General features: G+C 31.8%; 1 protein-coding gene across 1 annotated transcript; it reads left to right on the forward strand.

The window, feature by feature from the left end:
* Positions 1–2,956: 2,956 nt before the first annotated feature.
* LOC129295212 (glutamate decarboxylase 1-like) lies at positions 2,957–10,114 on the forward strand. Its single transcript, XM_054933693.1, has 6 exons — positions 2,957–3,115; positions 3,231–3,435; positions 8,142–8,342; positions 8,454–8,922; positions 9,032–9,084; positions 9,385–10,114. Exons 1-6 carry the CDS (start codon positions 3,030–3,032, stop codon positions 9,895–9,897), a joined length of 1,527 nt encoding a protein of 508 aa, XP_054789668.1. The 5' UTR covers positions 2,957–3,029; the 3' UTR covers positions 9,898–10,114.
* The last annotated feature ends 3,652 nt before the right edge of the window (positions 10,115–13,766 follow it).

Raw genomic sequence — 13,766 nt, forward strand, 5'->3', positions numbered from 1 at the left:
GCACAAGTGTGACATTTCAGACTTAGCAAGTAATATAAGAGAACTTACAAATCATATTAGGTATTTTCCTTGTGAAATTAGTCATTTAACAAGTCATGTATGGATTTACATAGATAAATTATTTGACAAGTAACATTATGAACTTAATAAGCAATGTAAAGAAATTTATAAGTCATATTAGATATTTTATTTTTACTTGTGAAGTTAGTCATTTAATAAGCCATGTTTAAATTTAAATTGGTTAAGTATTTGACAGTAACATTCTAGATTTAACAAGGAACATAAAGAAATTTACAAGTCATATTAGACATTTTTTTTAGATACTAAGTCATAAGAGACATTTTACTTGTAAAATTAGTCATTTTGACAAGCCATGTTTGAATTAAGTGCAAGCATACTTAGCCTTAAATCATCAACTATAATGGATCAAGTTAGCATGCTTCTCTATTTGTGGGGCACAACCAAGTTGTCATGCCACCTCATACCTTGCTATAGTGTTAAGTTTAAGTTTAATTATCTTACTAGCATTGGACATAAATTTACAACTATAATTAGCATATTTATAACATAACATTAAGGTTTTTACAATATGAAATACAATTATTTTGGACAGCATAACTTTATTACCATTAATGTGCAGCACTTTCACCTAGCCATGTACTTTGCAACTATGATGTTGCAAAACAATTTACATTAGAAAAATGCTCTTCATTTGATATTGCACATGGGATAAATTAGAGGAACATAAAATAACAAAAAAAGAAAACTATAAAGACCTATATTAAAACACATTAAAATTATAAAGATCAATAATTGTGTTTTTTCTATTTCAAATATGACTATAAGAGCTTAACGATGGCTAATATATATATATATATATATCTATGTTACTTTTTTTGTCAATATAAACTATATAATGGGTTGTATAAAAATGAGTAGAATGCTAAAAAAAAATGCTAAATTTTAAATCAAAATCTTTAAATATGCAATAGATGAAGCCTTAAAAGAAAAAGACATGACAACAAATAAGATAGAAAAGTTAATAACTAATTTAATCATTATGTTCAATTGATAATAGTAACAACTCAGCAATAAAATTAACATAACTATATATATATTTACAGATTTAACTTTGTTATTAATAATAAGAATTAACATTGTAGACATATGAAAACAATTGTATTTTCCTTTAAAATTGACAAAAAAAATTATAGGGACTAATATCAAAACATGCTAAATATAAAGGTTAGTAGTTGTATTTTTCCTTTAAAAAATGGAATTTCTTCAACTTAACCATACTTAAAAACGCTAATGAGATGTTTAAATTTATTTCGAACAAGCACTGGTCAAAATAAAATACTAGCCCACGGAATTCTCTTGTTTTCCAACTTTAAAGCTCTTGTTTGTTCACACACCAACACACACACCCACACACAAACACACACACACACTCAAGTACGCACAATTCTTTTTATAACGGTATAAACAAATTTTTAACTAATTAACTAGCCACTTGCATGACTTTATTGATCCTTCAGCCACAGGTATCAATATGATGAGTTCCTCAAAGTGATCGATCGTGCACACCTTTGAATACTTTTCTAATTGTCATATATACCTTGACAATTCAAAGCCTAATTCATGTGCTGTTTACATCATAAGGACAAGTTGATCCTCCAATTTGGCAACATTATAATGTGACAAGTCTCGTCTATGAAACTTTCATTCAACTAATATTTTGATTTTTTTTATGCTCTTTTATTTGTTGCCATGTTGAGCTTCTATATATATATAATTCAAAACTCATTTCTGTAATAGTATACTTTAAGGCTATTTTGTCGGTCAACTATATATATATATATATATTATTTAATAACAAGATAAACATATTTAAGTAAATAAGTAATTAATAATATTGTTGACATGTGATTGACAATTAGAATATTCTTTCATATAAAATATATTCTTGCTGGAAAAAGAACATATATTCTTGAACTTGCAAAGGAAAAACAAAAAAAATGACCGAGCAAAATGATAATGTAAACTACTATCCCCTTCTCTTAATGGATGTTTGACTTACAAACATTCACTTCACATGTAAACCATTCCATTAAAAGTAAAAGTAGGTGATAATTAGTTATCATTTATAATACATTTCTTTTGATCATAGATATGCTGAAATCTAATTAATTATAGAGGTATATAATTTGGAAAAACATTAACAAATATCATAAACAAAGTGAAGGAAGATAAGCGTTTTATAAATTGTAATTAGAACCAAAACAAAGCTTTCCAACTAACATATATACTCGCTCTTTTTTAAATATAAGATGTTTTTAATCAATTTTACATATTAATATAAATTTATTGTTTAGTTAAAAGAACATATAATCACAATAAAAATTATTTAATTATTTAAAAATATTATGACACTCTTTATATTTAGAGATAAAATAAAAGTTTTTAAAATTTTATATCAAAGCAACGTAACTCATATAAAACAAGCATTAACTCAATATAAAAGTAACTCAAAAGTTATTGAATAAGATTTTAAAATTTGAGTTTTACAATCAAAAGAACCTATATCGAGAGAATTATTCCATTCAGATGTGTAATAGACTTTGGGTCCCCCTTGTGACTTCCGAGTTCACACTTGCAAACAAAGTTATTAGGAGGGAAGCAAAAATAATACGGTAACTAAAAATTGTGTTACCTCAAGAAAAAAAATAATATTTACCCAAATATTAAAAAGTGACAATGAGACACCGGTAGAGAAAGAATGAGAATTTTCTTCACGCGGAGACTTTTTGGCTTTTTTTTTTTTTAATGTTTAATCGGTCGTGAAATTGAAAAGTTCGTTCCGTCCTTCGTCCGATGCTTCTTTTCTTGGCTTCACTGATATTGCCTTCGTCAGGACCTTTCTCCACCTGTCCTCTTTCCCTATTTAAGCCTCTTCATTCCTCACCTTCTCCACACAATCATAAATTCCACTGATTCATTTCCCTCTCTACATTAATTATCTCTCCGCCATGGTTCTCTCTAAAACCTCCTCTCAGACCGACGTCTCCGTTCACTCTACCTTCGCTTCTCGTTATGTCCGCGCTTCTCTTCCCAGGTAGGTATCTATTTATTAATTTATGTCCTGATGTCGTTGCCGTATATGATTCAATTCCTTTCTGATATTGATGGTGGATTGGAAATTGAATGATCGTCGGCGACGGTGATTGCAGGTTCAAGATGCCGGAGGAGTCGATTCCGAAGGAGGCGGCGTTTCAGATTATAAACGACGAGCTCATGCTGGACGGCAATCCGAGGCTGAACCTCGCCTCCTTCGTCACCACGTGGATGGAACCTGAGTGCGATAAGCTCATCATGGCCGCCATTAACAAGAACTACGTCGACATGGATGAGTACCCTGTCACTACCGAACTCCAGGTATGTGTTTTCATCTCCTTCTTTACTCCTTCTTACCAGAATCCGAATCGTTTGAACATTTCGCTTTTCAGATTGTGCCATATCTTTGAAATCTATTCTTTTAACCGTTTTTTAATCAACAGAACAAATTCTTTCACCTTATAAACTTTCCACCTTCTTGAAGTTAAGCGTGAAAAGTTCAAGCTCTCCGTACATGACTGATACCCATTCTTTTTTTTTTTTTTTAAAAAAGTATCCGTGAGCTGTGTGGGAGCGATCATTTCATTATCATCTGAACCAACTGCTACTATGCCATCCAGACACTTGATAAGCTCTCATTGCTAAAGGCATGCCTTGGTGCGGTTGCTGTTGCAAAACGCACCAGTGCTTTATTGCGTGAAACAGATATCATTTGGAATCCTTCACGAATTCAACAAGTATAGTTTCAGCCTCCGGGCCCACGAGTTTGAATTATTAAAAAAATTAAAAAATAAACAAAGTGAAGTGCAGATCGACATAGTCACAAATATAGTTTTATGAAATATACTAATATGTATCCAGCAAAAATTGAAAGAAAAAGAGGTAACATGCGAAAAAGAAAATACTACTATCTCTAGATTATTACAGTTACATGGAGGGATAAGATAAAATTGAAGGAAGAGAGAGGATGCAATTTTATCTTACTATCCTTTAATTTGATTCTCTTTTCTTTTTTATTTTTTGAAAGTTTACGTTCAACGTAGAAATTATAGTTTAAAAGGGCAAGGAAAAATATATATTAATAAAAATATTAAAATTTTCTTTTATCTGAATCTTCCTTTTTTAAAAAGAAACTCCATGAAAGTGCACAATACAAGATTGAACTTTGCTCTGTTCATGCACAAGTTTCTTGTCTTTTTTTTTCCCCCCTTTTGGCCTCAACTTGTTTTCTTTCTCCTCACTCCTCTCTTAAAATAAGTGTGGAGTTACTGTCTACCCTTCTTTGCAAGGCACGACTTTATACCCATTCTTCCTTTCACAAATATCTTTTTTTTCCCCCCTTAGTAACAACATATCATCCTACCTGGAAAATTTTAATAATCAAATGACAACTGGAATCTTATCAAAGATGATGATATACTAAATGCTTTTGATTAGTTAGGTTGGGTGGTTGGATTAGGAATGTTGATTAAAATAATATCCCATTAAAAGTCTTACTTAAATTAATTATTCCGATCACTTTTCTGCTGTTTATAAACAAGCCTTTTTTTGTTTAATATCTTCTTTCTCGGCTCAAAGCAGGTCTTTGTTAGTGTTTGTTTCCAAAACTACTTGTCGTTTTATTATAAAGTAAAGTAATAATAAAATCGATGAGGGACTTGCAATAATGGGAACAGATTACACGTTTAAGTTTAGATACCCCAGGATTATGCTCTAGCTGGTTCTTTCCAGTCCAGGCTACACCTATAGCACATTAGCTTATTTAGTTTATTTCAACATGCGCTTTAATTTGTTTGTTTAATGAAAACCATAACTTATTTAAATATGTGTGCTTGAAACCATAACAAATTTGATGTTATGATTTCCTCCTTAGTGCGCCGGTAATGTGTTTCATGTATCAATATATTATACTTTTTTAATTGGCCAAACAAACCTTTGGTATAATATTATTTTAATTTTTATTCAAAACAATTAGTTTGTTGCTAAGTATCTCTTTAAATTTAAATTTAGAGGCATGCAAACAGACCTGAATTTTTTTCTACTTTTTTTAAAAAAGAAGTTAAAGGGGGAAAACCCCAATTTTCTAGAAGATTGAAAATATACGAAGAAGACCGACACAATTGACGAGAAGCCAGGCTCAGTTTAGTAAGTAGATAAATTTCAAACGCGCATGCGATATTCACGGATCTAAAGAAGACACTTGAAAAACCAAAAAACCAGCGTCGCATGCGGGCAATCAAAAACCATGAGCCTCCCTCCCAAGCCCCAATCTTGTGTGGAAAATTGTACACTCCACTGATTCTCGGTCCTATGCACGTTCCTTGTCCCACATAATTCAGTGAGGCACATGCTTCGTCCCCAGCTACTCCCACCATGGCCGACACATCTTTCTCAACCACTATTATATTATTAATTGATAATTGATGGCAGAACTATATCTAATTTGCCACACATTTGATGAGGATATATGTGACTATTTAAAATTGTTTTTATTTTATTATTTTAAGAATTGGTATTCTGTAAAACATGATTTGAAAATAAAAAAATAATAAAAATAGGTGTTTTTTTCATTCTTTTTTATTTTTTAAAATAATAATTACAAATATCTAAAAGTTGTTTTTATTTTTCTATCCTTCAGAATAAAATTTTATTTTTTTATTCTTTAAATACTTTTTAAAACACATTACTAAATAATTTTTTTATTCTCTTATTTTGGAGAATAAAAAACTGTTTTCAGAACAAGTTTCCAAACAGCCTCTATATTTCTATATCTGAAACCTTACTCTTTTATTTAGGACAACGTTTTGAGACTATGTTTTTATTTATTAATATTTTTTTGTTGAAATGTGGCAAAGAGTAGAGATGTGAGCGTGTAAAAATATTTTTATATTTTTATTTATAAGTCACTTTCAACATATTTTAATAAAATTAAGAAAATTCTTAAAATTAAACTCTTCAACTCTTATTTAAAAATTCAATGAGTTTTTCATTTTAATTCTCCAATTAATGTCTTATATTTTTTTATGTGAGGGAGTAACTAACATTTAATGAATGATTAAAAAAATTATGATAAAAATGTAATGACTTAACTTATAAATAGAATAAAAAAATTTCCTTTTCATCCTGTAAAGAGGACTAGGGAGAGGACATTTTCTTAATTATTTACACTCTTCATACTTTGACTATACACGAGTGGTGACTTGTTTTGCTATTAAAAAAAAAAAAAGCTAATTGCATGTTATTACTGTTTTTTCGATCAGTAGAGATTGTTACCTAGTTAGATAACTTGGGACCACGAAGAAATGGCTGGTCGATTCCGTGATTTACTCCCGCTAGTGGGTGGTTCTGTTCAAATGCTTTCGGCTGCTTTCCTAAGATTGCGAACTGACCAGTGGCAGAATCAACATCCTGTCAGGGTACAGATTAATTTTAAAAATAATAATTCAAAATTAATAATTTAATAATTTTTTAAAAAAATCATATATTTTATAATTATTTTTTATTTATTATAAAATGCTATTAAAAATATTTCCTTCCATATAAGTCATTAACTTATGATGTTATTTATATATAAAAAATCCATAAATATATAATCATTAAGCAGAAACTTAAAAAAATAAAATAAATAAGCATATTCTCTTTTCTAAAAATATATTATAATTTTGGATTTAGTTTATTCAAAACTGAACTTAAGTTAAAACATTAAAAAAAGGGTCTAAACTTTAGCAGGTGCGAAATTTTGGGGCTAGAGAAGATAAAAATACAAACTTTATATTATTTATTTGTAATTTCTATCAAATTGAATTGTTGCATATGCCCCTCAAGTATATGTGGCTCTGTTGTTGGAACTGATACTTCTAAGAAATCACTCCTAAGTTCTAACTACGATCCCTTTAGAATCATGCATCTAAGGTAGGAAAATTAGTAAATAACTTCAATTACAACAAACTGTGATATTTTACTAAAATATTCTTATTAATTACAAGGCCAGCGCGGCCCAACAGGCCGGAGCAGGTTGTCTCCTGCTCTCACAAGAACAGGACTTTAAAAAATAAATAAATAAAAAAAGTCCCGCCCTTGTGAGGGCAGGATGGGAAATATCCTGCTCCCAAAATGTCCAGTCAGTGGCACCCACTTTATAAATTCACCAGAGTCAATGGTTCTATAGCTTCTTTTCTTGACAATTGCACCGCGAAAAATGAGTCGCGCAGATCAAGGGAAGTTTCCCTGTGAGTGGCCAATGGACAGTTGAGGTCTAACGTTTTCGTTCGCATCAAATTGTTGACTGGAGTTTTGAACTAGCTTTTTGAATCCAAATTGCCGACATTTTTATTATTTAATATTAATCTCCATGACATGCACAATTGAACTTGTCATGAATTTGATCGACATGACTTTTCTTTTCCCTTGAAATTTTTGGAATTAGCATGCGGCACCATGTTACTATTTACGGTGACTGTAATTACAATTTTTCTGGGGGGGGCCCTTTTCTTTTCTTTTTTTCTGGGAAAGCGCATCAACACTGCAATGATAATCTGTCATCAATATGGACAACATTGCAAAGGACTTTATTATATTTAAAGTGGTTTTATTCTTTTCTACCAGTTGCACATATTCTGTTAAGTTTTGATGGTGTAGAAAGGTATTACAATTCATTTTAACGCTTATGAGTTATGACGTTATTTTTTTAAAAATAAAAGTGTGCTAGTTATTTTTCAACATAAAATATATGAATTATTGAAAAGGAAAAATAATATATATTTAAGTAGTCTTTATAAATAATTACTATATGTTGTTTAAGAACAACTTAACACTCTAAAATCATGTTTTTAATGAAAAATTTAATCACATAAAAACTATTTTAATCCCTCTTAAAGTAAATGAATTATGTTATTTACACTTACACACCAGAAAAAGAAAGAATTGTGCATTTGATTAATTGAATGTATGATGTAATTATTGAGGAGACTTTAATTTGTTGGATGAAGTGCATGTTGTGACATTGTATGCAAAACGAATGATTGCAGAATCGGTGCGTGAACATGATAGCTCATCTTTTCAACGCACCTCTCGGAGATTCAGAGGCCGCCGTCGGTGTTGGCACCGTTGGTTCATCAGAGGCCATAATGTTGGCCGGTTTGGCCTTCAAAAGAAAATGGCAGAACAAAAGAAAGGCCGAGGGAAAGCCTTATGACAAACCCAACATTGTCACAGGAGCCAATGTTCAGGTACACACACACACACACGCTCTATCACCCAGTACTATAAACAGAAAAAGACAATAATGTTGTATATATTGATTACCCAGTGATTGATCTTGGACACATATATGTGTGAAGGTTTGCTGGGAGAAATTTGCTAGGTACTTCGAAGTGGAGCTGAAAGAGGTGAAACTGAGGGAAGGGTATTACGTAATGGACCCTGAGAAAGCAGTGGAGATGGTGGACGAGAACACCATCTGTGTTGCTGCAATCCTCGGCTCCACACTGAATGGAGAGTTCGAAGATGTCAAGCTCTTGAACGATCTCCTTACAAAAAAGAACAGTGAAACTGGATGGGATACGCCAATTCATGTGGATGCAGCGAGTGGTGGATTCATTGCACCATTCATATACCCAGAACTTGAGTGGGACTTCAGGTTGCCTCTAGTGAAGAGCATCAATGTGAGTGGGCATAAGTATGGTTTGGTCTACGCCGGTATTGGGTGGGTCATCTGGAGAAGCAAAGAAGACTTGCCTGAGGAGCTCATCTTCCACATCAACTATCTCGGTGCCGATCAACCCACCTTCACCCTCAACTTCTCCAAAGGCAATCATCAACACCTCCTCTTATATTTGGACCTAAATTACTCATATTTTACCAGTTTTCATTTCATACTTCTCTTGCTTATATCGATATTCTTCATCTGATAATGCAGGTTCAAGTCAAGTCATTGCTCAGTACTACCAACTCATTCGCTTGGGTTACGAGGTACTAAACTAACCAACACTTAGCCATCTAATTACTTTTCACAAGTCCCGCAATTTTCCTGCTATATATATGTGTGTGTGTTAAAAGTCAGAGTTATACCTTACCTTTACCTTACCCAATTAGTGTTGACATTCATATCAGACACAATACTCAGAAACCCAGCATTTACATGCATATATTATGCTGTATCAGATATGGACACACACACACACACACACACACGCACGCACACACACCTACCTTAAGCTACTGTATATGTGACATTGTTGAGTAAATGAGGTCGATGTGTATCAATTGCAGGGATACAGGAACGTGATGGAGAATTGCAGAGACAACATGCTGGTGCTAAAAGAAGGACTTGAGAAGACAGGGAGGTTCACCATCGTTTCAAAGAACGATGGTGTTCCATTGGTGGCTTTCTCTCTCAAGGACAAAAGCCAATTCAACGAGTTCCAGGTTTCCGACCTGCTGCGGAGGTTCGGCTGGATCGTGCCGGCCTATACCATGCCTCCCGACGCCCAGCACGTGACCGTGCTCCGCGTCGTCATCCGCGAGGACTTCTCCAGAACCCTCGCCGAGCGTCTCGTGCTGGACGTCCAGAAGGTCCTGCACGAGCTGGAGTTGCTTCCTCCCAAGGCGGTGTCCACCACCACCGTCACGGTGGCCGAGCATCATGAGGAGGTCGTGAACAATGGCAGCGTCGTGGTCACCAAGAAGAGTGAGTTGGAGACGCAGAGGGAGATCACTGATGTTTGGAAGAAGTTCGTGCTGATGAGGAAGAAGAACAATGAAAAGATGAGTGGCGTTTGCTGAAGTATATAATAAAGGCATTGATATGTGGAACATTTCCGAGAAACTCAGATTTCCTCGGGTTATGTCCTTCTTCTTGTTATGTATTGCTAGTACCATATAGAGAGGTCAAGTGGCCTCGTTTATGTAGGGTATTGTTCTTCTTTTTTTGTTTTATAATTCCTTTGTAACTCTCGGATTCTTTTTTGCCTATTTATATATGCACGCAAACGCGATGAAATGTTGGAGTATTTTTCATTTATTCTATTTTTTTCAATTGTTGATTGTAAGTGAAGCTAGTCAAGAATGAAGACCCTTACAAAATTAAAGACTACGTCTGCGTATTTATTTCAGAAAACCAAATTATTACCTACACAAAAAAGACATGCCGTATAGCAATATAGTATAGTATACCTCTCGATTCTTTCTAAAAATTGTCATTTAAAAAATTAAAAACTCAGATAAAAAGAGACTTGAAAACTTGCGGTGAAATTTGGATCCTCTCCATAATTTAATCTCGTGCGTCAATTTGATTATTCATTTTATTTAGTGTCCGTGTATCGATTATTATCTTTTAAATGCTTTTAATTTGAAAACAATATTACAATACTCATTCATGGTAGTAATTCATAGATGAATAATATATTTAATTCAATGCCATAATTAACAATTAACAATCTTAGTTGGCAAAAAAAAATTAACAATCTGACACCATTAAATTAAATGGATAATTAAATAAATAGAAGAGGTTGTATGAGGAAAGAGGGTATTGAGAGAAAGTACATAACTATATATGGATGATCCATCATCATACTCCTTATAGTATTGGCTAGGTTGTGGTGGATTTAGATTCGGTAACTATACTTAATACAAGTATTGAATGCTATATCATTTAAAATATTAAAATCAAGATCAATGATTATAAATTTATATTCAATTTAAAATTAATAAATGTGTGAATTTATCTGAATTGTTGATTTAGATTTAAACAATTTAAATAGTACAAATATTCAATACCTATATTAAATACATTCACTGAATTCAAATTCAGGTTGTAGCTATGTTTCAAGAATTTAATGGAGGAACTCAATGAGACTCAATCTCCAATATTATAATTTACAACTTTTTTTTCTATACGTACGTATTTAAGAAAATAACCGTCATGATAATGGGCCAGTTATAGCCATGACAGGCTCTGGGCTGATATGTATCTAACTTTTTTCCTTTTCTTTTTTATTTTTTATGTTGTGAACAAAAGGACTTTTGCTCTTTGGCATTAACACTCAATTAGAAATTTCAAAAAAAAAAAAAATTACAAGTCATTTCTAAAGATACAAAAAATAGATTATGGTTATAATAGTTTTATAAAATATTGATAAAAATTCAATATAATGCTAGACATGAGATGAGGAGAAGAAAAGAAGAGTAAGGGATCCAGACCTTGTGCAGTGTGACACATCTTTTGTACTTATAAACTGCTTTTCCATTATTTTCACAAACCCAATAGAATAATTTATTTATACAAACTGTTGCGCATTGATTAGATTAAGAAACTCTCTCAGGATCAAAAGGGCTCAATCATTTTGAATACGAGATCGAATACCTTACTTATAACTCTCTTCTTTTCTTTTTGATTTTAGTTTGCAGTAATAGTTTTGATTCAGATCTTAATTAGCACCAATTCATTTTTCTTAAAGATTGTGACAGGGCAAGAACCATTAATTTTGTCACCGGGTGATTGCTTACACTCTCCAGCAAACACAATTTAACACACCACTTTAACTCCCTTTTATCACTTTCACACACACACACACACACACACACAGAGGCCCGAGATGAAAGAAACAATTTACAGACGTAACCACAAAAAATAAAGAAACAAATTACAGAGGATTCCACTTAGGGCCATCCAAAGGAAGATGTTGGCTATAAGGGCCTCAACACGCTGAAAAATGCACTCCAGGCCCAAGATCCTTTAACCTAAGGAAATTTTAAGTTTCAATTACCAAACTGTGCACATCTCTTTTTTTTAAAAAAAAAAAAAGAAAAAAAAAGTGTCACTGTTGCTCGGAGCTCCCGGACACACACTATTACTTTTATTTCCAAGCATTTTCATTGGCCATTATAAACTTCAGATAAGTTGTTTTTAATACCCGAAACAATCACTTGTTAATATTTAAATATGTATCACTTGTTATTTTATTTAAAAAAATAGTTGTTAATTTTCATAGATTAACTTATTCAACTTTTTACAATTTACTCATTTAATATTGACAAGTGTCATATTATTTAAATAATAAAAATATATATGTTATGCATTTATTTTTCAAGTATTTTCATGGGTTTTTATTAGTTATGAATGAGTTGCTGTTAATATTCAAATAATCACTTGTTCATATTCAAACGTGAACTATTAATAGTTAAAAAAAGTTGTTAATTTTCAAAGATTAAGTTGTTCAATTTTTTATAATTTATTTATTCAATATTGACAAGTGATTAATATTATGCTAAATTAAAAAAAAAAGATAAATTGGCTCACCAGCTGAAAAATATCTTGTGCCCAAAAAATATGGATCAAGTTTTTTAAAATTTGAAAGTATGATCAATTCATATTGATATATAAAGAATTTATTATTGATATATAAGAGATTTCTAATTGAAAATTTAAAAATTTGCAAACAGTTTACCATTGATGTACAATATTATATCATTGATAAATATAATAAACTGATCATAATGTAAAATATAATAAATATTGGTATGTCTAATTGGCTTAGTTCTATAATATGAATTATATCTGCAAAAGCCTTTATAATATGTGTTATAGATTTGTTTTGCAAGCATTTTTATAGGCTTTTGTTAATTATGAACGAGTTGTTATTAATATTGAAACAGGAATATGCAAATTCTTAGTTCCTAACTTGCTTTTTTTTTTTTAAATACAAGGCCATGAAAAATTTGTGAAACAAAAATAGAAATTAGATGAACATGTGATTGAAGGTAATGATCCAGTCATTCATGATAAAATTTCTGACTCTCTTGAAAATTCTTGAAAGAGGGGGATTATCGGAGATATTATGCTAAATAAGTGAAAGAGTTTTCATAGAGTCAGAATGAATATTGATTTTAGTAAATTTTGCATTCCAACAAAATTGAAGCCTTTCTAAGATGCCTAAAAGTTTTGTCACGATGCTGAGTTGGTGACCTAGATATTTGGAGAATGTTTTAGTCCAATTGTCTTTGTCATCCCTTATGATGTCACCACATGTTGTAGCTCCATTGGAATTGACAAACCCATCAATATCAAGATCGATCCATCCTACTTCTGAAGGTTTCCATTGAGACTCTAATCTAGTAAGGATATTATTTCTTGATTGAAGTCTTATGTCATTAATAACTTGCTAGGTGCTGGAAAAAGTAACTTGGTTGATTCTTTCAGAATAAATGTTTTTGCATCTCATTTTTCAAATGTTCCAACAGATTTGAGCGAAAAACCTTTACTAAGGGATTCTTCTAGTATTTAGGTTGCCAACCTTAATTTTTATATTCCAAATTATCTAATCCTGCAAAGAAAGAGAGGAGAAAGTTTTTAAGTTTGGAAGGTTTCACAAATTTGAGCTAGATATTATGATGGAGGAATCAGGTATGTTGCACCCAAAAGAGCAAGCTCGTTGAAGATGGGTGCATCCTTCAAAATTTATGGAAATGAATTGAAGTTTGTCCCATGCAACTTTGCAAAGAAAGTACTTAATTTTTTTATAAATAGGCCATTTTTAAATTTGTGACCAAATGTCATTATTGGTTTGGTCCTTTTGAAAAGCCAAAGCCTCATAAGTAGATTTAATAGGAAAATTTTCATTAGAGAAAGGTCTCCAAATAAGGACATCTTCATC

This window comes from Prosopis cineraria, unplaced genomic scaffold, assembly GCF_029017545.1.
Source record: "Prosopis cineraria cultivar Desert tree isolate PC_DT_omini unplaced genomic scaffold, ASM2901754v1 PC68, whole genome shotgun sequence".
NCBI classification, from domain to species: Eukaryota; Viridiplantae; Streptophyta; class Magnoliopsida; order Fabales; family Fabaceae; genus Prosopis; species Prosopis cineraria.

Coding starts and splice junctions, on each gene's coding strand:
- LOC129295212 (XM_054933693.1), top strand. CDS start 3,030: ATGGTTCTCTCTAAAACCTCCTCTCAGACCGACGTCTCCGTTCACTCT. Junction 3,436..8,141: donor CTGTCACTACCGAACTCCAG/GTATGTGTTTTC, acceptor GAATGATTGCAG/AATCGGTGCGTGAACATGAT. Junction 8,343..8,453: donor TCACAGGAGCCAATGTTCAG/GTACACACACAC, acceptor ATATGTGTGAAG/GTTTGCTGGGAGAAATTTGC.